The sequence below is a fragment of the Gobius niger genome (genome assembly GCF_951799975.1).
Source record: "Gobius niger genome assembly, chromosome: 8".
In the NCBI taxonomy this organism is placed as follows: Eukaryota; Metazoa; Chordata; class Actinopteri; order Gobiiformes; family Gobiidae; genus Gobius; species Gobius niger.
In genome coordinates, this window is record NC_136859.1 from 5077643 (window position 1) to 5104402 (window position 26760).

Here is a 26760-nt window from a genome sequence, read left to right on the forward strand (position 1 = left end):
GAGAAGATTAAGAAAAATGGATTTGGTTTGTCAAGGTAGGTTGTCTCAAAATTGTAAGGCAGGTCTGTAAAGTGAAAACGATGCATTGGGGACAATTAATGGACGTTTCTTTCTCGACGGACAGTGGTTTCTATTAATACCCTGCTACGTGTGGACAAGGCCTTCGTTAACCTCCACCTGAACCAAGCACATTTCCTACAGCTTTGGTTTTAACAAAATCTAAAACTTTCTTGAAAAACGGGGACAAAAATAAGAATGAAAATGCAACAATAGCAACAAAAGTGAAAAAAAGTGAGAAAAAAGTGCCAGTTTTCTTTTAAATGAGGCGTTACTCTGGCCTGCACACTCCAGTCAAGAAGCTTTTAGATTTGGAGAATCTAAAAGAAAAGGCACTCGGTTAGGGCAGGGCTGATTTTGGAAAAAAAATAATCACAATTATTTTTCCCACATTGATCGATCTCCATTTTCTATTTGATTTTTTTGTGTAAAAGAAAAAAAAACAATAAATGTGGTCTGTCCTGGACGAGCTGTAAACAGAAGCTGCGGCCAAACTGAAAACTTAATATTTACATAAAGAAATGAGTAAACCTTGCATTTATTAGTAAAAACGACGATCAAACTTACAATTCACCGTTAGAATTCCAGCTAATCCACCACTGCAGCCTCAAAACAAATCCACATGGTCCAAATAGCGATGATAGTTTTCCTCTTTGAAGGTTTAAACTCTTCATACACGGGTGCTCGTCCTGTTCCTGTTTTGTTTTGCCCTTTAGACGAGTTAGCTCAACTTTGTGGCTGATTTTACAGCAAAATCACCAGGTCCTCTTGGTGCCGCATGTGCCGTCCTGTACTTCCTGTTTGTTTGGGCCGAGTCTTTCCCTGGGATTGACCTGGCAGGCGCTGCAGTATTGCGCCTTCCATATTTTTTTTCCGAATGCGACAGTACTGGCCAATTCTCATCGATTAAAATCAGTTTAGATTATCAGATTAGTTTAAAATTCTATTCATTGCCCAGCCTTAGTTAAAGGGATGTTTCAGGATTTTTGACATAAGGCCTCATTTCCTAGTTATCCAGAGTGTTGCTGATTTCTGGAGATATTTTTTTTGGCAATTCATGCAGTTCTTATATTTGAAGACTTACGTGGCGCTAGGCTAGTGCTAGGCTAGCGCATTTCTATAGTATCAGCTAGCCTGCATTAAAAACAGTCTAATGCACTCCACAGTGCACCTGAGGCAAATCACTTATAACTTTTAACACTCTGGATAACTAGGAAATGAGGCCCTATGTCAAAAATCCTGAAATATCCCTTTAAGCCTCCAGCTGCAGTAGAAACGTCTGACCAAAATCCCGCCTGGATGGGTCAAAAGCAGCAAAACAAAAGCCTTTAAATCCCTCCCTGTGTTCGTTTCCCTTAAGTTTGTCCATAGAAACTTCTGTTCTTCCACACATCTGCCTTTATTCGCAGTCGTATTTCTCCTCGACTCTCGCACAGTGTTGTACATAGACATAATACGGAGTTTGTCATCTCACTTGCTCCGTGAAAAGGCTTATTTGCACTTTCTGTGTCTTCGCCTATAAACTCATTTCACGCTGCCTCGTCTCCTGTCGCCTTCGCCGCAGTTACATCGAACTGCCCTTTTTCGCTGTGTGGGAGTCTCATAACTTTGTATCTTTTCTGCATTTTTATCCTTTTGTTTTGCTCCATTATGTGAGACATCTCATTGTGTGGCGTTGTTAATTCGGTTTCCTTGGGCATCGGCGTCCTCACTGTCGCCTCCTGTTCTCTGCGTGTGCGTCTAATGAAAGAAGATTCTTCGCATGACATCGTCTAGACTAGAGTAATATCAAGAAGAGAAAAGAATGTCCTCACGTCACTTATGTTTTTATCAGAATATGGACGGTAGAAAAACTGGGCATCACCGTTTAAAAAGAAGTCCATCCATTTTCTTCCACTTTATCCGGGGCCGGGTCGCGGAGGCAGCAGTCTGAGCAGAGACTTCCCGATCCAAGCAGACCTCCTCCAGCTGCTCTGGGGGGGACCCTGAAGCGGCACCAGGCCAGCTCGGAGACATAGGGCCTTTCCGAAACCGCTCCCTCCTCCCTCCTCCCTCACCCCTCACCCCCCTAAGACTCAATTTGAGTGGAGTTCTGTCCGAAATGTTGTTACACCGGAGAGCAGTCCCACGAGCAACACGCACCAAACAACATCAGTTTCGCGTTTATTTAGGACCTCCATCCATCCATCCATCCACTTTTCTGTTTCCGTGTTGTGGGGGCAGTGGTTGGAGCTGTCCAAATCACATTGCACCAGCCCCTATGGCTCCTCCTGCAGGTGGTGGGTCCACAGAAGGACGGCCTCATGGTTCTAACCGGGCCTGTTGGTCTCTCATTAGGGGCTTCTGAACTGCTCTTTGTCTGACCCGTCACCTGGGACCTTTTTGGCATGGGAGACCCTACCAGGGGCACGAAGCCCCTAGGATCATTCGGGCGCTCAAACCCCTCCACCACGTTAAGGTGGCGGTTCCAGGAGGGGTTATTTAGGACCTAAGTGTTAATTTGAACAACTTTATCGTCATATAGACATTTATTAATGAAAAAGAAAGCGACTGTAAGACTTGATATGATTTTATTGGGAGAGGAGAAGCTAAATTATATCATGTAAATACGACATATTTGAATCTGAATTACTTTAACCCACAAGAAATACTTTTTTTTTTTTTTTTTTTAATGGTACGATCTGTCGAATTTGTGATTTTTGCCACTTTATGGGCTGTGCAGTTCATGGGGGTGAGGGAGAGTGTGTCTGAACGCCACAGCTCATTTCTCTGTTGAGTGAACCTCAGATGGTGCCCTCACTGAGGCCTGAGTGGAAGGGTGTAGGGGACGGGAGGAGGGCCGTCCACATGGCCTCTTCCCAATAGGACATGCCTGGAACAGGGGAGACCAGGAGGCTCTGAAACAGATTCCCGAGCCACCTCAGCTGCTCCTTTCGAAGTGAAGGAGCAGCAACTCTTCTCCGAGCTCCTTCTGGGTTGCTGAGCTCCTCACCCCCAGCCACCCTGCGAAGGAAACTCATTTTGTCCTCTTGTGTCCACGATCTTGTCCTTTCAGTTATGACCCAAAGCTCATGACCGTAGGTGAGAGTGGGAACGTAGATCGATCGGTAAATCAAGAGCTTTGACTCAGCTCTCTCTTCACCCTTCTACACGACCCCCGAGATACTTGAACTCCTCCTCCTGAAGAGGGGAAGCTGCCTTTTTCCAGCGGAGAACCATGGCCTCGGATTTGGAGGTGCTGATCCTCATCCCGCCTGTAAACCGCCCCAGAGCTGCTGAAGGTCCTGATTTGATGAACCCAACAGAACGACATCTAAGAAACATGCTTTAGATAACTCTAAGACTTGGTACTGAGGAAGTGGAAATATCCTATCTACACATTACAAGATTGGGGCAATGATAGAGACTTTGAAACAAGAAGTATATTGTATTCCATTCATTCAGAGTATTTGTGTTTTCCAATAGATTCCTGTGAGGGGCTGATGGTTAAGACTCTGGAGAAAGATGCCACTTATGAGATCGCGAAGAGGTCTCACAACTGGCTCAAGGTGAGTCCGCTCTGTCGATTCATACTGAGAGAAGTAACATTGTCACTTAAGGGTGTGTGTGTGTTTTTTTCGACAGCTGAAGAAGGATTACCTGGACGGAGTGGGCGACACCATGGACCTGTGCGTGATCGGGGCGTACCTGGGCAAAGGGAAGAGGACCGGGACGTACGGAGGCTTCCTGCTCGCCTGCTACGACGAGGAGAACGAGGAGTTCCAGTCCGTCTGCAAGGTGAACCTCCATTACGTTATAGCCTGGCTGTGACTCACACGTGTCCACACAACACATGGACTGAGTCACTCGTTATGTCAATATCGTATTCACGCTTTTAACTGTGGAAAAAATCACTCTTCTTTTCACGATTTTCCATTTCATTCAAGTTGCTTTGAGGTTGTCACTTGACAGATGGTTTGCAATTTGAGGACTGAAATGATGTGTTATACGAGCTTTGCCAAAACGGTTGGAAAACGGTTACTTTCCTCTGTCTGTGATATTTCCTGAGTCCTGACTTTGCCTTATGTCGATTTTATGTTTTTATTTATGCTTTTTAAATTAGATTTTATTTTCATGCTAGTGCTTCTAATAATGACGAAATGTATCTTCTGTGGGTACGTCGAATGAGAACGCTTGTTTCCTTCCTTTCCGTCTTTCTTATTTTTCTTTCTTTCTTTCTTTTTTCCATCTTTCCTCCATCCATCTTTCTTTCCTCCTTTCTTTCCTTCTTTCTTCCTTCTTTCCTTCCATCTTTCTTTCCTTCTTTCCTTCCTTCTTTCCCTCCATCTTTCTCTCCTGTTTTCCTCCCTTTCTTCCTTCCTTCTTTCTTTCTTTCCTTTCTTCCTCCCTTCTTTCTTTTTTTTCTTTCTTCCTTCTTTCCTTCTTTCTTTCCTTCCTTACTTCCTTCCTTCTTTCTTCCGTCTTTCTCTCCTGTCTACCTCCCTTTCCTCTCTTCCTTCCTTCTTTCCCTCCGTCTTTCTCGCCTTTCGTCCTCCTTCTTTCCTTTCTTCCTTCCTTCTTTCCTTTCTTCCTTTGTACAGCACTTTGGTCGACAATGGTTGTCTTTAAATGTGCTTTAAAAATAAAATTGACATTGACATTCCTTCCTTCTTTCTTTCTTTCCTTCCTTCCTTCTTTCTTCCGTCTTTCTCTCCTGTCTTCCTCCCTTCTTTCCTTTCTTCCTTCCTTCTTTCCTTCCTTCTTTCTTTCTTCCTTCTTTCCTTCTTTCTTCTGTCTTTCTCTCCTTTCTTCCCTCCTTCTTTCCTTCCTTCTTTCTTTCTTCCTTCCTTCCTTCTTCCTTCTTTCTTTCTTCCTTCCTTCTTCCTTCTTTCTTTCTTCCTTCCTTCCTTCTTTCCTTTCTTCCTTCCTTCTTTCCTTCTTTCCTTTCTTCCTTCCTTCCTTCCTTCTTTCTTCTGTCTTTCTCTCCTTTCTTCCTCCCTTCTCTCCTCCCTTCCCTCCTTCTTTCCTTTCTTCCTTCCTTCTTTCCTTCCTTCTTTCTTTCTTCCTTCCTTCTTCCTTCTTTCTTTCTTCCTTCCTTCCTTCTTCCTTCTTTCTTCCTTCCTTCTTTCCTTCCTTCCTTCTTTCTTCCGTCTTTCTCTCCTTCCTTCTTTCTTCCTTCTTTCTTCTGTCTTTCTCTCCTTTCTTCCTCCCTTCTCTCCTCCCTTCCCTCCTTCTTTCCTTTCTTCCTTCCTTCCTTTCCTTCTTTCTTTCCTTCTTTCTTCCGTCTTTCTCTCCTGTCTTCCTTCCTTCCTTCTTCCTTCCTTCCTTCCTTCCCTCTTACCCTTTTCTTTCCATCTTTCTCTCACAACTCAATAATAAAAGTTTCCCGTGCTGCAAAAGCTCTTTGCTCTTCTCTCTTTTTGTCATCTTCTAAAACGCCGGTAGCTTTCCCTTCCTCCTCCTCCACATTAGAAAACAGATTTCACACTCTTCACTTATGTTTTTTATTTGTCTCACGGCATTGACGTCATTTCAAAATAACTCAGTTTTTATATTTCGTGCCTTTGTCACATTCAGTAAATATTTGTGGAATCTATAATTTCGTGCGAGCGGCCGGTGTCGTATGAAAATGTCTCTTCGCTTTTACGCCTCCAAAAAAAATAAGAAAACGGTTATTAAATGTTGTCTTTGGTATTTTGGAGTAAAATGTCAGAATTTTGGGGAGAATGTTGGTAATTGGGTGTTTTTGTTTTGTGCCGGCTCCGCTTGAGGCTTGTTTCTTAAGTTTTATTGTCCTGTTTTTGAATTTTTAGTGCTTTTAAACAATAGCTCCTGTCAAAGCAGAGTCTGGTGTAATGTCGGTCGCTCTAACGAAGACGGTTTGATATTAAGCTTTGTTTTTCGAGGCACGACGGCTCGTTTCACTTTCGAGCTGCAGAAAACAAACCATAAATTTGTATTTGAGTGGACGACGATGTGAAAATAAGCTGCACCGTGTATCACATGTGAGATTACAATTACAATTCAATTAGGCTTTCAGATCAGAATGGCTCTAATTATAATGTCCTTTACAAACAGCCTCTTTACAAGGGACATGTTTCAGAAGGAGGGTGAAGTGCAAAATACACTTCATAAAAAAATCTATATATATTTTCATGCCAGTGCTTATATTGTGCACCTTACAGGCCGGGTCATAATAACGAAATGTTTCTTCTAAGTGGGAACGTCGAATGAGGACGCTTGTTTGTTTCCTTGCTTCTTTCCGTCTTATTTTTCCTTCCTCCTTCCTTTCTTCCCTTACTCCTTTCTTTCCTTCCTTCCTTCTTTTTCCCTCCTCTTTCTTTCCTTCTTTCTTTCCTTTCTTTCCTTACTCCTTTCTTTCCTTCCTTACGTCTTTTTCCCTCCTCTTTCTTTCCTCCTTTCTTTCTTTCTTTCTTTCTTTCTTTCTTTCCTTCTTTCTTTCCTTTCTTCCTTCCTTCTTTTTTCCTTCTTTTTTCCTTCTTTCTTTCCTCCTTTCTTTCTTTCCTTCTTTCTTTCTTTCCTTTCTTATTTTTTCCTACTTTCTTTCTTTCCTCCTTTCTTTATTCTTTCTTTCCTTATTTCCTTCCTTCTTTTTTCGTCCTTTCTTACCTCCTTTCTTTCCTTCCTCCTTTCTTTCTTTCTTTCTTTCTTTCTTAACCTTCCTTCTTTTTTCCTTCTTTCTTTCTTTCTTTCCTCCTTCCTTTTTTCTTTCTTTCCTTTTCTTTCTTTCTTTCCTTACTTATTTCCTTCCTTCTTTTTTCCCTCTTTCTTTCATTCATTTCTTTATTCTTTCTTTCCTTACTTTTTATTTCCTTCCTTTTTCTTTCTTTCTTTCTTTCCTTCCTTCTTTTTTCCTTCTTTCTTTCTTTCCTCCTTCCTCCTTTCTTTCTTTCCTTCCTTATATCCTTCCTTCTTTTTTCCTTCTTTCTTTCCTTCCTTTTCTTTCTTTCTGACTAATCTTTGAGTGATCTATCAGGGTTTCCGTTAACCTCTTAACCCCCACCTGAACCAAGAACATTTTCCCCAGCGAGGCATTACCCAAATCTAAGAAATTCTTGGAAAATAAAGGGTAAAAAAAAAAACGAAAATGGTGACAAAAGCATCAGAAAGCATGTAAAAAAAAGCATGTAAATCAGTTTTGTAGGTCTTAGCTTTCAAATGAGGCGTTACTCTGGCCTATAGGCTGGTATGGGCGTCACGGTGGCACAGCGGTTAGCGCTCGTGCTTCACAGCTAGAAGGTCCCAGGGTTTGATTCCCACCTGGACTGGGCCTCTTGCATGTTCTCCCCGTGTCTGCATAGGTTTCCTCCAGGTACTCCAGTTTCCCGTACCACTAAAAACATGTACAATAGGATGAATGAGAGAGTGCGTATGGGGGACGACGGATGGAAATTAACAAATTTAAGGCCTTAAAGTCATTCACAAGCATTACATCAGATTCAAACTGGCATTAAACCTACATTTATTATAAAATCTCATTATTTTCTTGGAGACAGAATCCACAACTATTTTTACTGCAGACATTTGTCAAAAAACTATGGTCTTAAATTAATTCGGCTGAATGCTGTTATTAGATATTGTAGTAAAAATGTACCAAGGCTTCTGCAGGGCATTAAAAAGCAATTAAATTCAACTCAAACTGGAATTAATTTCTTACCTGCCTGAGCATTTTCTCCAAATCTAAAACCTTCTCATCTTTTGTAGTTTTTTTTTTTTAAACGTTTTTTTCATCGCTTTATTTCGTTGCATTTCTGGCACGTTTGTCGGTCGTTTGCCTCTTTTTCATCACATTTTTTGTTGCATTTTTGTCATGTTTTCTTAACTTTTTCCCTGCCTTTTTTTATGCGTTTCTGTCGGCCTTTTATCGCTTCATTTTGTTGCATTTTCATCACTTTTTTATTGTGTTTTTGTTGCTTTTCTGGCACCTTTTTGTGTGTAAATATGAGCGAGGTTTTGTCTAAACACAGAATGTTGTATTTTTTTATTTCTCTCCCGCTGTCAGTGTCTTTTCAGAAGCATTAGCAGCTTGTTAGTGACGAGCAACACAAATGGATCCTCAAATGAAAAGTCTGAGCAAGTTTTCCCTCCAAAAACACACAAAGTGAAGACGAGTTTCTCTAGATATGTGATGTAACGGCTCGTGTCGGCCTGTGAAAGTTGAGATTCTAAAAGCTAAAAAGAAAAGCATCAAAACAGCGAGAAAAAGAGGATGAAAACAAAACAAAAATGTGCTGGAAAAGCAACAAAAAATGTGATGAAAAGGCAACAAAAACATGAGAAAAACACGGACAAAAATAACACAAAAACGTGAGAAAAAACACAACAAAAAATGACGTGACAAAAAGTTTCCATCACTTTTGTAGGTCTTTCAAATGAGGCGTTACATTGTTGCTCTCCAGTCGAGAAGCTTTTAGATTTGGGTAAAGCCCAGTATTAAAAAAAATATGAATCTAAAAGGAATTCCGTGGAGTATGGTGCACCACAAGGTTCAATTTTGGGACCATTATTATTTATTATTTATATTAATGATTTTGCTTCTGTTTCTACGACCGCCTTTCCCGATCTTTTTGCTGATGATAAAAATAAAAAAATAAATAAAAATAAAAAGCCGACCTGGGGAAAATGCACTCGGTTAAGGCGGGTGGTTAGAGGTTAAAATATGTATTTGTGGAAGTGTCACAATTACGCTAATTTGGGCCAGGCTGGTCAGAGTCCAGGGCTGTTTTTTTTAGTCCCAGTCCGCCCCTGATTGGGAGTAAGACGTGGAGTTTGTCCTGGGAAGACCCGGTGTGTGTTGTAACTTTCTCTCGTGTGACTGTGGAAAACGGATTTGCGGAGAAGGGGGTACATATTTATCCAGCGCCGGCTACACTTCTATAAACTTAGATTAGCTCCCACTCGGCGCCCGCTGCTCCACAACTGCATTGTCTTGGTTACAGAGCAGCAGCAGGCTATAAATCCAAGGCGAGTTTATGTAAGGAACACTATGAAAACAAGAATAACATGGGAGATAAAAATGACAGAGCTCAGTAGTATAAAGCATAAAACAAACGTTATGAATGGAAATGATGCGAGATCAGAGGTGGCGGCGGGGAAAGGCTCGGCAAGTTTATTTGTGGAGCACGATTCGCACTCGAGGCAGTTCAATGTGATTTACAGGCACATAAAATTACAAGAAGGCAAGTAAAATCTATTAATATAATCGTTAATAAATCAAATTAAAGGCGAAGAGTGCGGTTGTCATATTCACAGCTGAAAAGAACTGAACAGAATCCTCCATGATTATATCCTGAACCTCTTACCACCCGCCCAAACCGAGTGTGTTTTCTACTTTCTGCCATAAAGTCCACGTCATCCGCCCTTCAGAATCTTCTCGTGGAAACGCAGGCATTCTGAGTGACAGAGAAGCTCTAGCGGTCATTCAATCAATCAAAGTTTATTTATGTAGCACTTTACAACAACACCAGGAGGACCAAAGTGCTTCACAGAAAGATAAACAATTTAAAAACACCACATGATTACAACCTAGACACAATTCAGTGTTCTCTAAGTATTAAAAGCAGAGAGTGAGAGAGAACACGCAGACTGAGGGGCAGGCTGTTCCACAGTTTAGGCGCGGCAACAACAAACCGTCATCCCACTGTTTGTCCTGGGACCTGGGCACGTCCAGAACCATTTGATTGGCAGACCGGAGAGCTCTGCTGGGGCGATGTACAGTCAACAACTGAGCAAGACCATGAAGAGTTTTAACAAGAAGCATTAAAGCAGAACTAAGTAACGTGTTTACCTTAATAAATCCTTTTCCGTAGTCCCTGTGGGGGTAATACATGTGTTTATGGGATGATTGGAGGGTCTTTCATCTCCCCCTGGTGTCTCTGTCCAGAAAACCATGTTTGCAACTTGACACTAATGGAATCACGAAGAAGAAGCTAACATGCTAACGGGCAAAGCTAACTGCGGGCTAGCGTCACGTTAACAGTATTTACAGCCAAGTTTGAGTGAAAAAATTATCTCCAGTGTATAATTGGATACACAATATCGCTCTCTCCCTTCGCCTTTTCTGTCGGCGTAGTATTTACTCTCCAAGACAAGTTGTTATAAGTTAAAAAATCGTAACTTGCTACGACACCTGCAGTTGCGCTTATGGCCTCAAGGGGCAAGAGTTGCTTAGTACTGCTTTAAAGAGGGGGTATTATGCTTTTTTCAGTCACATAGCACCAGTCTATATCACACTACAATGATGACCAAACCTTCTGTTGGTCTGTGAATGCAGTAAATTAGAATAACTGCCTTGTATAAAATGTCTCTCTCAAAATGGCTGTAGTGAATGTCTTGAAATAGGCCTCTGTCTCTTTAAGAACCTCTGACCCTTTCCGACACGCCCCCTCCACACGCTGTCTGTGGCATCAGTGGGGAGGGGGTTCTGCTGAGGAGCAGTGGTTGGTTACTCGGCTGGTGACGAAAGCTCGGAGGCGTCTCCAGGAGGTGGGGGCGTTCCTAGGAGGACTCAGGCAAACCTATCCCTAAAATGGCCGCCATCAGAGTTTTTACAGATTACTCAGAAATATGTGAATGTGCCAAGGCAACACTTCAGGCATGTTTTTAATGAGGGAATGACATAATAACATGATGTAAAGCTTGAAAAAGTAAATTTTGCATAATACCCCCCCTTTAACATTTTAAAATCAATCCGATTTTCAGGATTCATGTAACCATAGTTACATACGCAACTTTTGTTTTACCCACATCTAAAGCTTCTTGATTGGAGTTTATAGCTTATAGACCAGTGTAACGCTTCATTTGAAAGCTAGGACCTTCTAATCTAATCTAAACTGACTTTTTTGGATATTGACTTTTTTTGTGGCTATTTTCGTCCTTATTTCCTTCTATTTTTGTTGCTATTTTGACACTTTTTTCAAGAAGCTTTTAGATTTGGGTAAAGCCAAACTGGAGAAAATGTGCTCGGTTCAGGTGGAGGTTAGAGGTTAAACTCTAACATGTGACAGTGTTGAACTGTGACAGCAGCGCTTTATTGGGGGCTTGTATGAAAGACAAAAATCAGCAGATTTAAAAACTTAAAACAGTGCAAATCTGCAACATAAAACTTGTGACTGATTTTCACTGCGATGTTTTTCAGCTTCTGAGGCCGAGGAAGTTGTGGGAGGCTCATTTTAATTCTCTGACTGGGCTCTTTCCAATGCAAAAAACGTCTCCATCACTCGGCCAATATAGCCAATATTTTAAAATACGTACAGTATATATCGGTCAACCTCTACTTCCAAGTACCACCAGGCTTAGATCAAACCAAGACGCTCTAGAATAGAATGTTACTAAATTATGTCTAATCTGGGCCTAATCAACAGTCAACACGAACATAGCTTCAATACTTTGGCATAAATGAAAGTATCTCTCAACAAAGTATATATTTCCTCCGTCGGAGCTGTGTGTGTTGATACGGAGCTGCTGAACTTTGCAAAACAAATTTCAGATCTTCACATCTGACAATAAAGTATCTGCGTCTCTGATTAAAATAAGTCTTGCACCTGAAAATCCCGAAGCACCAAAGGTTGAAAACCACTAAAACATCCCACCTTTTCAGTTTTCACATTATGGTTATGAATGGGTACAAAATCCGCACACGGAGTTCCTCTTATAGTGAACTTAAGTCCAGGCGTCTCATTCGTCTCCGAAAGCTACCGTTCCTCGCCGTGTAATATTGAGATTTCCTGTGTTGTCTGGCGTTATTGATTCCTACATCGCCGCGTTTCTTCGCCTGAGCTGCTCCGGAATCTGTTTCTTGGCACTCCTCATTCCTCACCGGTTGTTTCTCGTTTCCCCCCCCCCGCAGACTCGCTCCTCGCGCCTTCCCCCCTCGCGGCCGCCCTGCACTCGGAGGTATATGTCGTCGCCGGCGCCGCGTGACTCCGGTTTATCCATTTATGAATCTTGTAAATAGCGGTTTTGTCGCCGACGGAGCGGATCAAACGCCGGAGTCCCAAAGTGCGCGAGCGGGGCCGCGTTGAAGACGGTTACGTAAGCTTCAAAAAGTAGCACCAGACGAAGTTTATTAATAATTGGTGGGCGACTGGCTGCTGTAGAGAGTGTTCTGTCCTATTTTTGACTCACTGGGAAGAGAACAGCGGCTCAGCAAAGGGTTTTCTTCCTTTTTATAGCATGGGTTTGGACTGCAATCAAATGGAATATCTTAAATTTTTCATATTTAGCAAATTGCATGGGGTAATTTACAGATAATCAATGTAATCCATCTGCTAGTTTAGCCATTTATCGTGTTTTTCAGTCTTTTCTTCGATGTTTGATGCCCCTTTATGTTAAAAAACAGGCCGTAAAATCCTAATACATCGCAGCTTTGCAGTGAAACGCTCCAATTCTCGTCCTGTTTATAATACGGAGGAGATTCTCTGTCCTTCTGTGTCTCGGCTGATGGAGACTGATGGCGCTCTGATGAGGCATTCTGCTCTGATAATATCCAATCAATCAAGACTCTTTCACTTTGGACCCGAGAAATAGAAGTAAAGTTTTGCTCACAAAGAAGCATTTAAGGTCAGTGGGGTTGGGCAGATGCTTGTTCAGTTAGTGTTTGGTTACGGTGTCTGCATACGTGCTTTTCAGCCATGTGATTTTTGTTGTGGCGGCCATTTTGAATACCGAAGTAGAATTATGCAGTACTACAACATGTTACAATATCTCTACTCAAAGACAGCAGATTGACGGCGACATTTTTATGTACTCGTAATCATTGCTCAAGAAGACCCAGAGACGCACGTGTATGTGAAGAAACCAGTGAGTCAGTGTTTAACATCTTAACTCCCGCCTGAACCGAGAGCATTTTCTCCAGTTCAGCTTTACCCAAATCCTGTGGGCCAGTGCAACGCCTCATTTGAAAGATCTACAAAACTCATCTAAATGGATCTTTCTCCTCACGTCATCAGATTTTTTTTCTTTTTGGGGGGGGGGGATATTCAACTCATTTTTGTCATTTTTTTGTCACATTTTTTGTAATTTTTTTGTCCATTTTTTGTCATTTTTATGCCTTTTTTTTGGCCATTTTTCGTCACATTTTTGTCACATTTTTTGTTATTTTTTTGTCAATTTTGTGTCATTTTTTTGTATTTTTTTGTCATTTTACTGTCACATTTTTGTCACATTTTTGTTAAAGTTTTCTCACTTTTTTGTCACATCTTCATCATTGTTTTTGTCTCAGTTCTGTCGCTATTTTCACACCTTTTTTCCAGAAGCTTTTGGACTGGAGTAAAGCCAAACTGGAGAAAATGTGCTCGGTTCAGGTGGGAGTTAAGGGGTTGAGCTGCTCAAGACGATAGCATGCTACCGGTTAGCATTTAGCTTCAACAGCTCAGCTCTGACCTCTCCAAGAGAAGGCCCCGAACCACAAAAATCTAGCCTTGGATACGACATGTGACAGAGGTCAGAGCTGAGCTGTTGCTGTAGTATTTCCTCAGTGTTCAGTGACAGTTCCTCAGTGACAGTTGGTTGAATCGACTGCCAACGGTTGAAGCTAAATGCTATTCGCTAGCATGCTAATGTCTTGAGCGGCTTAAACACTGACTCAGACTGAGACTGTTGACATGACAAGCTGTAAAAATCACAGAGAAAGGTTTTCTGTTTCCTCTTTGATGTGTTAATGATGAGATGACAGCATCAAAACTTGCATTCAAAGATATAAGATTTTCTTTCTGTCAATATAACCGATACTTCTTTTATTACATTCATTATGTCTTCTTGAGTAACAAATTTTAGTTTTTTGGTTTCTTTTTGAAAGACACTAGGTAAAAACAAACAAAGCCATTCAAATACCTTACGCGTTTCGACGGACAAGGAACTACTTCCGTCTTCGTCAGAGGCGTCTCCCGACGTGCATGATGCGTCTCTTATTGGGATGTTGTTCTTCCCAGGCGTGGCCACACTGACATAAGCAATAAACCTGTCAGTGTGGCCACGCCTTCCGCCGCGTGTTGGTCTTTCAAAAAGAAACCAAAAAACTAGAAATATAACCGATAGTAAGGGCTGTCATGATAATTACTATATCGACTTATTGTTCAATAAATAAAAGATCAACAATACATTTGGGCCGACAAGTCACCTCAAGTCACAAACGCCAGCGTGTCGACTTTTCAAAATGTGTTTAATCTTGAAAATTACAAGTGCTTTCTCAAGATATAGACATTTTAATTTGGATTTAAAGTCTAATTAATATTTAATTGCCAAAACATTCAAACTATATATATTTTAAATAAACAGTCTATGTACAAAATTACCGGGACAGCATTTTAAGGAAGGGGGCCCAGGGGGGCGACTTAAAAAAAAAGAAAAAAATGAAACAGTCTTTTTAAACATGAGCTGCTTTTCCTTGTAGTATGAAATATAAATATGAAATATTATTTTTATTTTTGTTAGTATCTGGCAGTTTTTCTGTCAGTGGTTCCCCTTGTAACGCCCCAGACCCTGTATACTCGGATTCGCCCCTGCTCAAAGTAGATTCCGTGTAGCCTTCAGTCTGTAAACTTTGTGTGAACGAATTAAAACATCGAAAAGCCCCGAGATTTCTGTTGATCAATCAGCTCTTGCATCGTGGTTCTGGAGGCTCCGTCTGCGCTGTAGGTCCAGCCCATTGTTTCAAACGTTTTCCTGTCCGTAAATCTCCTCCTCTTCACTGTCTTTAGAAAACTTTTAATGCATCCAAAGAAACACGTCGTATTTCCTCCTGCCTTTTCGTGCTGTATTGATCGCTGTATTGACGTCAGACTCGAGTCAAGTCATTTGACTCGAGTCTCCCACCTCTACATTTGGGGACTCGATATTTATCGTCTGTACATTTATTAACATTCCCCCCTATTTTTCTTTCTGTAAAAATTGAGGCACATTATAGTTCAAGTTTATTGCGGCTTGTGTGGTATTTTAGGATGTGATGATGCACTTTTAGAACAAAAGTTTACTGTCGTTTTTATGCCTGAGAGTTGAGCATCATTCGAGTCAATGACATCGTTTATCGAGATACTTTCCTGCCTCAATATATCGAACTTCAAATCTGTTATCGTGACAGGCCTACAGATAGTACCTAAACCTTTTTCCTGATACCATACTATCGTTTAATGGTACCCAGCCCTGATCCCCAGAGCTTGAGCTTTTTCTCTTGTCTGAAATGGAGTTTAAACCGTCTAAAGAAGTGCAAAAACCTCTAAGTGTGCAGCAGCTTTTAAGTTATACTGATGGTTTGTGAAATGCTTTGTGTAACTTGTGTCTTTCAAAAGCGCAATACATTTAAATGATCTTCTCTGCAACGAAGGGAAGATTATTAGTCTTTGATTTGCGAAGGCTTAATTGCAAATGAATTACCCTATACTTCTGGGTCTGTGCTTAGTCCATCATTGAAGTCTTTTCCGTCTTGACTTTGTTGCCAAATTCTCTATTCATTATTCATGAAAAAATCCCCCTGCGCATAAAGATGAACTTAATAGAAAAAAAATGGCCGGCCCAAAGTTGGACAAAGCCCCAAATCCCTGAGTAGCCTTCCTCCTCCTCCTCCTCCTCCTCCGCTCGTCCTTGACACGGTAAACTCTGGGTCAGGCCTGAGCTGAGAGCGGAGCAGCCCGGTCCTCCTCGTCCTCTGCTGGAGCCGCTGCCGAGTCCTTGAACCGTGGTTTAGACTTGGTTTATCCCTCTGCTGGAGAAAGCCGGGCGTGATGTGAGCCGCCTGAGAGGGAACGCGGTCGGATCACGGGGTTTTACGGCGTCTGCTACAGCTGCACGTGGGCGAGCTGTCGTCCCCAAGATCAGCTTTAGGATTCCAAAAAGAAAATCAGGGCAACTGCAAGCACATAATTCATCACTTTTCTAAGGAGATTACACACACATCGCTTAAAAACAGGTTTCACTGTTTCCTTCTTGGTGTTTTTGAGTCCAGACTGACTGATGGTCAAGCCTTAGAGTGACGGCAATAAAATGTAACCAAACCAATATTGTACAAAACTATACTAATGGGCTTCAACAAGAGGTACTTGGGGTCATCTTAGACTTGATCATTTTAATAAGAGATCATTTTAGTATCACATTTTAGGTTCGTTTTGCCAGACACTAAGGTTAGAGATGTTAAAGATCTTTTACCTTTACATGTTTCAGCCGCCATCTGCAGGTAAAGGTAAAAGATCTTTAACATCTCTAACCTTGGTGTCTGGCAAAACGAACCTAAAAAGTGATACTAGAATACAAGTAGACACAATGAACGTTACGAAGTTTAAGAGATCATTTTATTGAGGTGTACTTTATTAAAGGGATATTTCAGGATTTTTGACATAGGGCCTCATTTCCTAGTTTTCCAGAGTGTTGCTCATTTCTGGAGATATTTTTTTTTTTGTAATTCATGCAGTTCTTATGTTTGAAGAGTTTCGTGGCGCTAGGCTAGTGCTTGGCTAGTGCATTTCTATGGTATCAGCTAGCCTGCATTAAAAACAGTCTGACCCGCTCCACAGTGCACCTGAGGCAAATCACTGATAACACCAGACTAACCATATAAATGTCTGTGTCCATAGAATCATGTTTGGAATATAACTGACCTGCATCACATGAATGATCGCATTTTGAGGGACTATTTTCTAGCAGATCACTCCGCCGCCGCGTAGCTTATACAACCACGAAGCTGATGCTGCTCAAAGATAAGGTATTTTAAATGCAAAATGGTTAAAATTACTCTATGGACACAGACATTAATATGGTTAGTCTGGTGTTATAAGTGATTTGCCTCAGGTGCTCTGTGGAGCGGGTTAGACTGTTTTTAATGCAGGCTAGCTGATACCATAGAAATGTGCTTGCCTTACACTAGCCTAGCACCACGAAACTCTTCAAACATAAGAACTGCATGTATTACAGAAAAAAAAAATCACTCTGGATAACTAAGAAATGATGCCCTATGTCAAAAATCCTGAAATATCGCTTTAATATAGAAGGTGCAGTTACACGTATGGCCTGAGGTGGCAGTGGTGAGTATAAAACGGCTAACTTGCATCTCGCCCCTTTAAACCAAAGTCTGTTAGTGGGATCATGGGCTCCAGGGCATCAGCTCGAGGAGACTGGGAGGTTCCACACAGGAGAACCTCCTTTGTGCTGGAATAGTCTCCCTTTATCAGTCAGAGAGACTCCAACTCTGGACACTTTTAAAGCACATTTTAAACAGTGGCTAAAGGAAAACCAGGCCTGTGAACACTTTTAGTTGTTATTGCATTTGTAGTGATTTGTAAATTGTAAATTGTGTATGTGTTGCCTGCCTAGGGACTACAGATGGAAACTAGCACCCCGGCTATAATCTGATATATTTACAGTGCTTATGTGCAACTGTTCATTAATATGCATTGTCCCTATCAAATAAATAAATAAGATTATTGCCTGCAAAAAGCGTAGTAGCATTAGACACCCACTTTTGGTCTATATTAGGACTATTGTCTCTTTCTATTCCCGGGTTAGTTTGGCTTGGTGCCTGTTGTAAGATTAGATATTTCATTTAGTGGTACTTTGTGTGAAAACTGCTTTAGAGTTTCCAAAACGCTGCATAAATCGTTCCATTTATTTCGCTGCTGTCTTAAGCAATAGTTGGACAGTCTCCTTGATTCTGTACTTTTTCCTCATAGATAATTCTTTAAACAATTTGCCTTTATTTACACCCGAGCCAACGTTCCCCCACAAAAACACAGGGTTTGCTTTGTTTTATTCGTAGCAAATGCGTGTCCGTGTTGACTTGCGTTTTGAGCCTCGGTTCCAGCCTTTGAACAGACTCCCGGGCCGCGCAGATGGAAACGTGCTGTTGCTTTGAGCAATTTCCATTGAAAATCTTTAAGTTGATATTGAACAGGGAATAAGAGAAAATCTAACGGGACACAGGCCAAGCACAATGCAGCAGCTACCGTCTGTTTTCACTCTCCCACCGTCACTGATTGAAGCGAAGTTAAAGAGCTGCTGTTTGTTTCTGAAAGTGTTCTGAAATCGTCTTATTGACCTGGTCTGTCTGCCATTAATTTCACTGATTACACATTCGTCTGGTCTGTGGAGGAGCTGCCCACACAGTTTCCAGTCAAACGTGAGTTCTAGGGCTGCGTAGGTTTGGATAAAATAAATAAATTGATTCAAATAATTTCAACCTTTTTGGCCAAAACAAAACATTTGATGAATGAGGAGTAGAGGAGAGTAAGCAGCTACGTTAGCCTTTAATAAAATATGAGCTTTCCATTTCTATTAAACGCTTAAGGCACTATTCATAATTTTCAGACATACATAAAATGATCCCTGCACTTCAGCATAATGGATTAGTAAAGTCAAACATAAAAGTTTCAGTTTATGGGACCGAGGTGCGACTCCACCGCAGCTGTTCCCGTAAAGAGTTGAGCTACAGCTTCAGGTTAAACAACGTAGAAGTGAAATAACTCCAGCCCAAGAGCCGCATATCGGTGTTTACTTCCACGGAAAAGTGCCGGGTTAGTCCTGTTGTGTTGTGATTCTGGAGATGCAGCGTGTAATGATGTTGTTTTGAGCCTGACGGAGATCCTCACAGCAGCGAGAGGCTCACTCTGAGACGAGACAGTGAAGACCGGCTAATAACCCACATTAAATAGTCCCTGTAGTTTGGCATATCTAGTGAGTTTAGTAAATAGGGCTGGGTGCCGTTAAGCGGTACCTACTTGGTGCCGACCGGAAAGGGGGCGGTATCGAAAAACTAAAAGCCTGAACTCATGAGCAGCTTCAGCGCAAATGCAGAAGCGAAGCTATTCACCTTAATCCCCCCCACACACTTTTGCCACTTTTTGCCTTGTCTCGGCACCTCGTTGTCCAGACGCTTCCGGAGCGCGAAGCCCGTTCATTTTAACGGAGAACGAGGGAAAATATTCTCCGCTCAAATCTGATGTTTAGTCGATTGATTTGTGTAAAATGGCCAATGTTCACTTGCACCAACATGTCGACACTGCAGCGTTTCTCTGTGCAGCCTGAAAACGGCTTTGCTTTTGTGTAGTGACTGATTTTATGTGGACTTCTCCAGTCCCATGTTAACACATAGGAGAAAAGGGGCACAATTCATGGCTGCGCCCACGCGAGCCTCCGGAATGAGGTGAATAACTTACTAACGCTTCAGTCATTATCAGGGATGGCAGAGCCGCGGTCTGAGCCAGGACTAAACCAGGACTGTGTCCTGCGTTCTTCTCCGAGACTTACAGTCCTGGTTAAAAACCAGGAATAAACCAGGAATGAATAGGAAACTAGAGCTCTTAGACAAAGAGAAAAGCAGTGATATTATGGTGTGACAACGAGAAACACATGGGCTTTAGCTTTAGCCCCAGAGCCTGAAGTTACTGTTGTTGTTAGTAAACTCCAGCTGCACCAAATGGCAGCAAGAACATTTGGAATCAAAGATTGTCTCTGGAGCGCTCACTCTGCATTAGCCATTTTTGGAACAGTTATGGTACATTTTCAGTGACAGAGTGAGCGCTCTTACTATGTAACAGATCTTTGACGTGTGAGGTACTTTCACTTTGTCGAACAGCGCAGTGTGTTTAGAAAAGTTGACCTGAAAGAAAGCGGTCCTGAAGTGGATCTGGTCTGTCTCTTTTTATCACGGCTTTAGTGGGAATTCTGCTCAAAACATGAATTTACAGGTGATGCTGCTGCTCCTGTTTTCTGTTGTGTTTGTGCTGTTTGTTCTCCTGAACGATTTATTTAATTTGTATGCACATTATTTTAACTCAATTAAAACAACATAGGTGTCAATAAAGTACCGAAAAGAAGTTATCGTCAAAGTAGTGGTATGGGAAAAAAAACAAACGGTACCCAGCCCTGTTTGTAAATGAAAAAAACCTTTGTTATAAAACGTTTCGTTTGTGCGACCGTGGTAAATGTTCTCACATAAACCCCTGTTAAGATGTGGTCACTGACTCAAACCCTCTCAGCGACCAGGATGAACAGCCTTTGCTGAACTTTCTTATAAACACAGTCAACATGTTTGTTTAATGTGAAAGAGTTTTCCAAAAAGTTCTTATATCTGAGTCCACCTGCTCTACATCATGAAGTGCTTCGAACAGTGCATGTGACGCTTCAGCTTCCTTTGGCTGGTGAAGCACATTTCTTTTGTCTTGTTTGTATTTAGCTGGAGTTCACTGTCCTGAGACATTACATGACAATTCTTGCACTTGTGAAATGAAAGAAAACTAACACAATCCTGACCTGACAAATCACATCATTGCAAAGTCCTCCCTCCTCAGTTATATAGACCTTTTGTTATTACGACAGTATTGTTGCACTGCTCAGACTTCATGTCACTCGTGGGCTCCTCTTCTAAAGTAAGATATTCTGTTCCTGCGCCTCGTCAGCCTGTTAGCTCGCGTCCCGGAGGGTTTGGGTCTACGGGGAGGTGACATGACGCCACAGGCTGCCGTCGAAGTCTCAGCGTGTACAGCACTGATCTGACGTCTGCTTTGTGTCTCCTTCAGATCGGGACCGGGTTTAAGGACGAAGACTTGGAGCAGCACTACAAGTTCTTAAAGGTAAAGTGTCTCTCAGTGTAAAGCGCTCTGTGGACGATGCAGAAGAGGTGAAAATGACATGTTGCGACAGCCTTTATACTATATTTTTACACAGGTTTTGAAGGGAAAATGGCAAACATTGCTCTCCCAGGCCCGGGTGACAAACACATTTTCAATAGACTTTTTTCAGAATCAGAATAACAGTTGTTTTTTTGGCCATTGTTAGTGAAGAAGAAGCCTCTGAGTGTATGTGCCATATTCCCCAACCCTCGAGTATTTCTTCATGTGCAACCACTTTTGTTGTGCTGGCACAAATTTAAGAGTAATAATTTAAAAAGATTCTGCGCAAGACAAGCTGTATAAAAGTGACAAATTACATGTTAGTGTCACCACAGCTCAGTCACTGTTTTAACACATCGAGTGCCAAAAACGGAAAAACCTGTTTTTTAAATTTCTAAACTAGACACTCTAATACACCTTATGTGTGATTTTGGTTCCTCAGTGATGGACAGCAGTGAAATAAATGACGAAATCAATGATGAAAAGTCACAATCTGGACATTTTATATTATTGCGTTTCTTTAGTCTGAGGGGGCTGGTGTTGCGTAGTGAACAGCTGTAAACCCGACACTTCTCTCGCTCTCTGGAGCAGCTTCCCATAGAAAGATCGACACAGTTGAGATTTTAACATTCCTCTTTTAAATGTTTAAAGTCGGTTCAAGGACGACTGAGAAACATCCTGTGAAAGTCTTCAATCCGAGAACCAGGCTGTTTAAATGCACACGCCATAAAAAGAGATCGAGAACACAATGTTTCAAAACGTGTCAACAAAGTTGTACTTGAGAATTGACTTGAAACTAATTTATTTAGGCATTTGCCTCTTCCATAATGTTAGTGTCCGTCTAGAGAGGAGAGAGAAGGAGAGGAGTTAAAGGGATATTTCAGGATTTTTGACATAGGGCCTCATTTCGTAGTTATCCAGAGTGTTGCTAATTTCTGGAGACATATATATTTTTTGTGATTTATGCAGTTCTTCTGTTTGGAGAGTTACGTCGCGCTAGGCTAGTGCTAGGCTAGTGCATTTCTATGGTATCAGCTAGCCTGCATTAAAAACAGTATGACCCGCTCCACAGAGCACCCGAGGCAAATCACTTATAACACCAGACTAACCATATAAATGTCTGTGTCCATAGAGTCAGTTTAACCATTTTGCATTTAAAACACCTTATATTTGAGCAGCATCAGCTTCGTGGTTGTATAAGCCACGCAGCGGCGGAGTGATCTGCTAGAAAATAGTCCCTCAAAATGCGATCATTCATGTGATGCAGGTCAGTTATATTCCAAAAATCGACTCAGCCACTAGCCTAGCGCCACTCGACTCTCCAAATATAAGAACTGCATGAATTACAAAAAAATATCTCCAGAAATCAGCAACACTCTGGATAACTAGGAAATGAGGCCCTATGTCAAAAATCCTGAAATATCCCTTTAAAAAAAAAAAAAAAAAACACTTTTTCAAGCTTTACATCATGTTATTATGTCATTCCCTCATTAAAAACATGCCTAAAGTGTTGCCTTGGCACATTCACGTATTTTTGAGTAATCTGTAAAAACTCTGATGGCGGCCATTTTAGGGATAGCTTTGCCTGAGTCCTCCTAGGAACGCCCCCACCTCCTGGAGACGCCTCCGAGCTTTCGTCACCAGCCGAGTAACCAACCACTGCTCCTCAGCAGAACCCCCTCCCCACTGATGCCACAGACAGCATGTGGAGGGGGCGTGTCTGAAAGGCTCAGAGGTTCTTAAAGAGACAGAGGCCTATTTCAAGACATTCACTACAGCCATTTTGAGAGAGCAATTTTATACAAGGCAGTTATTCTAATTTACTGCATTTACAGACCAACAGAAGGTTTGGTCATCATTGTTGTGTGATATAGACTGGAGCTATGTGATTGAAAAAAGCATAATACCCCCTCTTTAATGCATTATCTCCGAATCTAGGAAAAAAAATCAGTGATTTTGATCAAAATTAGCCTCTGTTTAGCTTAGATTTCTCAGGAACCGAGGGCAGATGGGTGGAGCTATTTCAGGTTAAACCCTTTTTCTTTTTCCCGTCATATAATCTTTAGTTTGTGAGACATTCAAAAGTGTAAATAGCAGCTTCACATTCCCGCGTATACCTCACACTGTCATTCCCGGCACAAATTGTCTCGTTTTGGAGGCGAGCGCGGCCGCAGTGCGACGTCTCCGAGGCCCATTTCCACTTTTACAATCATCAATCTTCCATTTAATTCTCCCTTTCATTTCGTTTTGTTTGACATAAATGAAATATCCGGCTCTGGAATGAGACCGGCACGTCCCTAATGTGCCCTGGCAATTTTAAACACCGCGTTTACTTTTGGACACGTCGCCTCCTGGGTTTTTATACACTTTGTTCTCGTCAAAAAACGCTCCCAAACCGGAATATGTGGCAGTTCGTGTGACGTCACCGCCGCCGCAGAGGCACTTCTCCGGAATTCAGCTTCTGTGCGATGGAGATTTTAAAGTAGGTGTTATATCAAATCTCCAAACAAGCTAGTTTTCCATTAGACAGCGTTGCACTTTCCACATGATTTAAGCAAATGTAAAGCCTGGTTTCTAATGTTTTGGAACTTTCTACAGCGAGACATTACTCCTGTGATAACGGCAGGGTTTGGAAATCTCGTATATTAATGAGGGCCGGAGTTTGATTGACAGGCCGTTAGCATTAGAGCTACACGTCACACCAGGGCTGAATCTACAGTAAAGATCCCGCCCCTTATGCCCTTTTTAGGAACATGCTCCGTCACAGCAGGGGAGGAGGAGTCTATAAATCCGCCATGATTTCCCTTTGGAACGTGGTCATGATGGTAAATGCCTTGGGTAGGGACGCACCGATACCACTTTTTTCTAAAACCTACACGAGTACTTTGATTTAGTACTTGCCGATACCGAATACTGATGCGAGTACAAGGCATTTTGTTGTTGACTGTTTGAAGTTTATAGACTGACATTTTCACAGCAGATCAGTAATTAGTTAATTTACTCATTTACATTTCCTTCAGTAAAGTAGACTCCACTTTTAAGAGAAGTTATATCATAATTGAACAGATGCCATTTCATTTTTTTCATTTTTATTGCTCTGTCCATCAGACAGAACAGCTCATGTCCAAAAGCTCCTCAATGCCTGTGCTTTATTCATGTATGTATTTTATTTACCAATAGCATTGAGATGTTACTTATTACTGCAGATAAATGGTCTCTTTTCTCCTTTACTTCAGCTCCGTGTGGATTTTCTCGTGTGTTTATAGAAACTTATCCAGTAGCTTAACATTTGGATTGTTTTTCTGCAGCTCATTTTAGCTCAATATAAACATGCTGTATCTTTTTAATTTGGATTTTCTGAGGACTTTTTAGTTGCTGGGTTAGTTTTTCAGATGAATAAACCCCTTGACATAAAACAGCGGAAAAATCGGCAGAACTATTAACCTCGAGTTAGCGGCTAGCCTAGCAACATTAGCCTGTATCTTGTGAACTCTGCAGACTCCACGCTGCAGCGCTAACAACATTTAGCTCTGGTTAAATCCAGCACAGACTCTGATTTAGGGAGTGTCGTCTGTAATGAAGTCAGCTCTCTGTGGAATATTGGATTTACACTAAAGAATTCTACAGTTTGTTGTTATTTTCTCTCCTCAATGGAGAGCTGTGTCCTGTTGGAGCGCCCGCCACAAGTCAAGTGGCATCGGTTTCTGGTATCGGGACCTCATTAAGCCTCATTAAGGAGTACGAGTATGATGGTATCGGTATCGGTGCATCCCTAATAACTGACCAGAGTTGACGGGTGGCTAAGACCAAGCTAACAAAAGAGCATCAAAAGTGACAAATTATCTTTGAAATGAGGCGTTCCGCTGGGTAAAGCTTTTAGATTTCGCTACTGCCAAACTGGAGGTGGGGCATAAGAGTTTCAAGTTTCAAGTTTAATGGTTTTGTATAGCCCAATATCACAACAGAAGTCGCCTCACAGGGCTGCACCAAACATCAAGGCAATAAAACAGAGCAATAAATATGACAATTAAAAGTTCAGGTAAATATAATGGCAAATATAATGTCCAATAGGAGGTAGCGACGAGCGGCGTGGGCGTCCCCCGTCCTTAGACTCTCCAGCACGGCAAGGAAAAACTCAAAAACCCGGCAGGAGAAAAGAGAAACCTTGGGGAAAACCACAGAAGGAGAGATCCACTCCCATGGACGGACAGGCTATAGAGACCCAGGGCCGAAGGATCCCTCAGCAGACGGGCCAAGATCACAGACCGTCCAGTCCTCAGATTCCAGAATGCAGGGTTCCTCCGTTCACCCAGGTTCCTCCGTTCGATCGACGAGGTTAAAGCTTTTAGAGATAAGGCAAACATTCAATCCTCCCGTCTTTACACCAGTTTGTAAGTAAAGGCGCTTTGCTATTTAAAATAAGTCCACCCACCGCTGTGTCGTCGGTAAATGGTGTTGAGAATTGTTGTTGGATTCTGTGCCTGTCCTAATGACGGCAGTGAGAGCTTTGTACAGTTCGCTCCTGCCGTCTCCTCAAACCTATTTCCGTCCGTAATCAGCAGAACGTTTAAAATATTTCCCCCGACAAATTGCCCCTGAAGGAAGGGGACACCCTGCTTGTTTTAAAGTCCAGGACTGACTGGCGCCGTGTCTAAACAATGTGCGTTCGGAGTAACGGCGTGGGCGTGCACCGGCGGGGGATAATGAATTGCTTTTTCAATTTACTTTTGAAGAGGTCGGTTCCAGAGCGACGGAGCGTTCCTGCAAATTGACAAGTGCGTTTGAAAATGATAGCTGTTGTGGCAAAGTCAAATCATCCGCCGACTTTTTTTTTTTCTCATCCCGTTACTTTTTCTCCGAGGCGCGGTTTTGACAGAACGGAGGCGGATTTTTTTTTTGGGGGGGGAGGGGGAAACACATGCATTTGTCAGCGCTAATTGATGAGGTTGAATCCGCTTCTTGCTGCAGTGTGTTCGGAATAATTTGTTATGTCAATAGTCGGGTGTCGGCACAAGTTGGAGAAGCGGAAACTGTAATTTCTACTGAGGCTGCGTGAGAAAAACATCTGGGGATTTACAATTAGTTTTGCGATTTTTGTTTAAAAGTGAAGATAAAGTGGATAGTGTTCGTTAAAGTGGACGTACTGTGCTCCGTTTTTGGCTCATGAACCTCCATTAAAGGGGCTAGATGCAAGTTTGCGATTTTATGCTCACTACTGCCACCTCAGGTCATAAGTGTAACTGCAGCTTCTATATTAAGCTCGTGCGTGACGGCACTTCAGACCCGAATTAACACCTTTGTGAGTGACAGTGCAGGATTTTAGAGGCAGTTGTGGTGAACAGGTCTGAGCTCATTCTCCACATTAGGACATGGCTGGAACATGTAGGAGGAGGAAAATACTTAATTTTAACATTTTTAAACTCTGTATAGCATCTTTAAAGCAGTACTAAGTAACGTGTTTACCTTAATAAATCCTTTCCGTAGTCCCTGTGGGGGTAATACAAGTGTTTATGGGATGATTGGAGGGTCTTTCATCTCCCCCTGGTGTCTCTGGCCAGAAAACCATGTTTGCAACTTGACTGCCACCGGTGCGGAGAAAGCAATACACACTAATGGAATCACGAAGAAGAAGCTAACAGGCTAACGGGCAAAGCTAACTGCGGGCTAGCGCCACTTTAAACAGTATTTACAGCCAAGTTTGAGTGAAAAAAAAATATCTCCATTGTGTAATTGGATGCAAAGTAACCCTCTCTCCCTTCGCCTTTCCTGTCAGCGTAGTATTTACTCTCCAAGACCATTAATAAGTAAAAAATTCGTAACTTGCTACGACACCTGCAGTTGAGCTTATGGCCTCTAGGGGGAAGAGTTACTTAGTACTGCTTTAAGGCACTTTGACAGAGCAGCAGGAGAAAGAAACGACCGAAGTGAAGAAGATTGCTCCTCAGGGTTTCCTCAAGGCTATAAAGATTCAATTCAAACTGGAATTTAAAGCAGTACTAAGTAACTCTTGCCCCAAGAGGCCATAAGCGCAACTGCAGGTGTTGTAGCAAGTTGCGATTTTTTAAAAGTTATTAATTGTCTTGGAGGGTAAATACTACGCTGACAGAAA

The 26760-nt window shown here is 41.9% G+C and overlaps 1 protein-coding gene across 1 annotated transcript in view; it reads left to right on the plus strand.

Moving 5' to 3' along the window:
* Nucleotides 1-26760, plus strand: part of lig1 (ligase I, DNA, ATP-dependent) — a 190618-nt gene that overhangs the window by 131621 nt on the left and 32237 nt on the right. The window contains exons 23-25 of the mRNA XM_079561006.1: nucleotides 3523-3605; nucleotides 3682-3834; nucleotides 20559-20612. Of these exons, the coding sequence (XP_079417132.1) occupies nucleotides 3523-3605; nucleotides 3682-3834; nucleotides 20559-20612 (290 nt within the window). The remainder of the gene's footprint in view (nucleotides 1-3522; nucleotides 3606-3681; nucleotides 3835-20558; nucleotides 20613-26760) is intronic.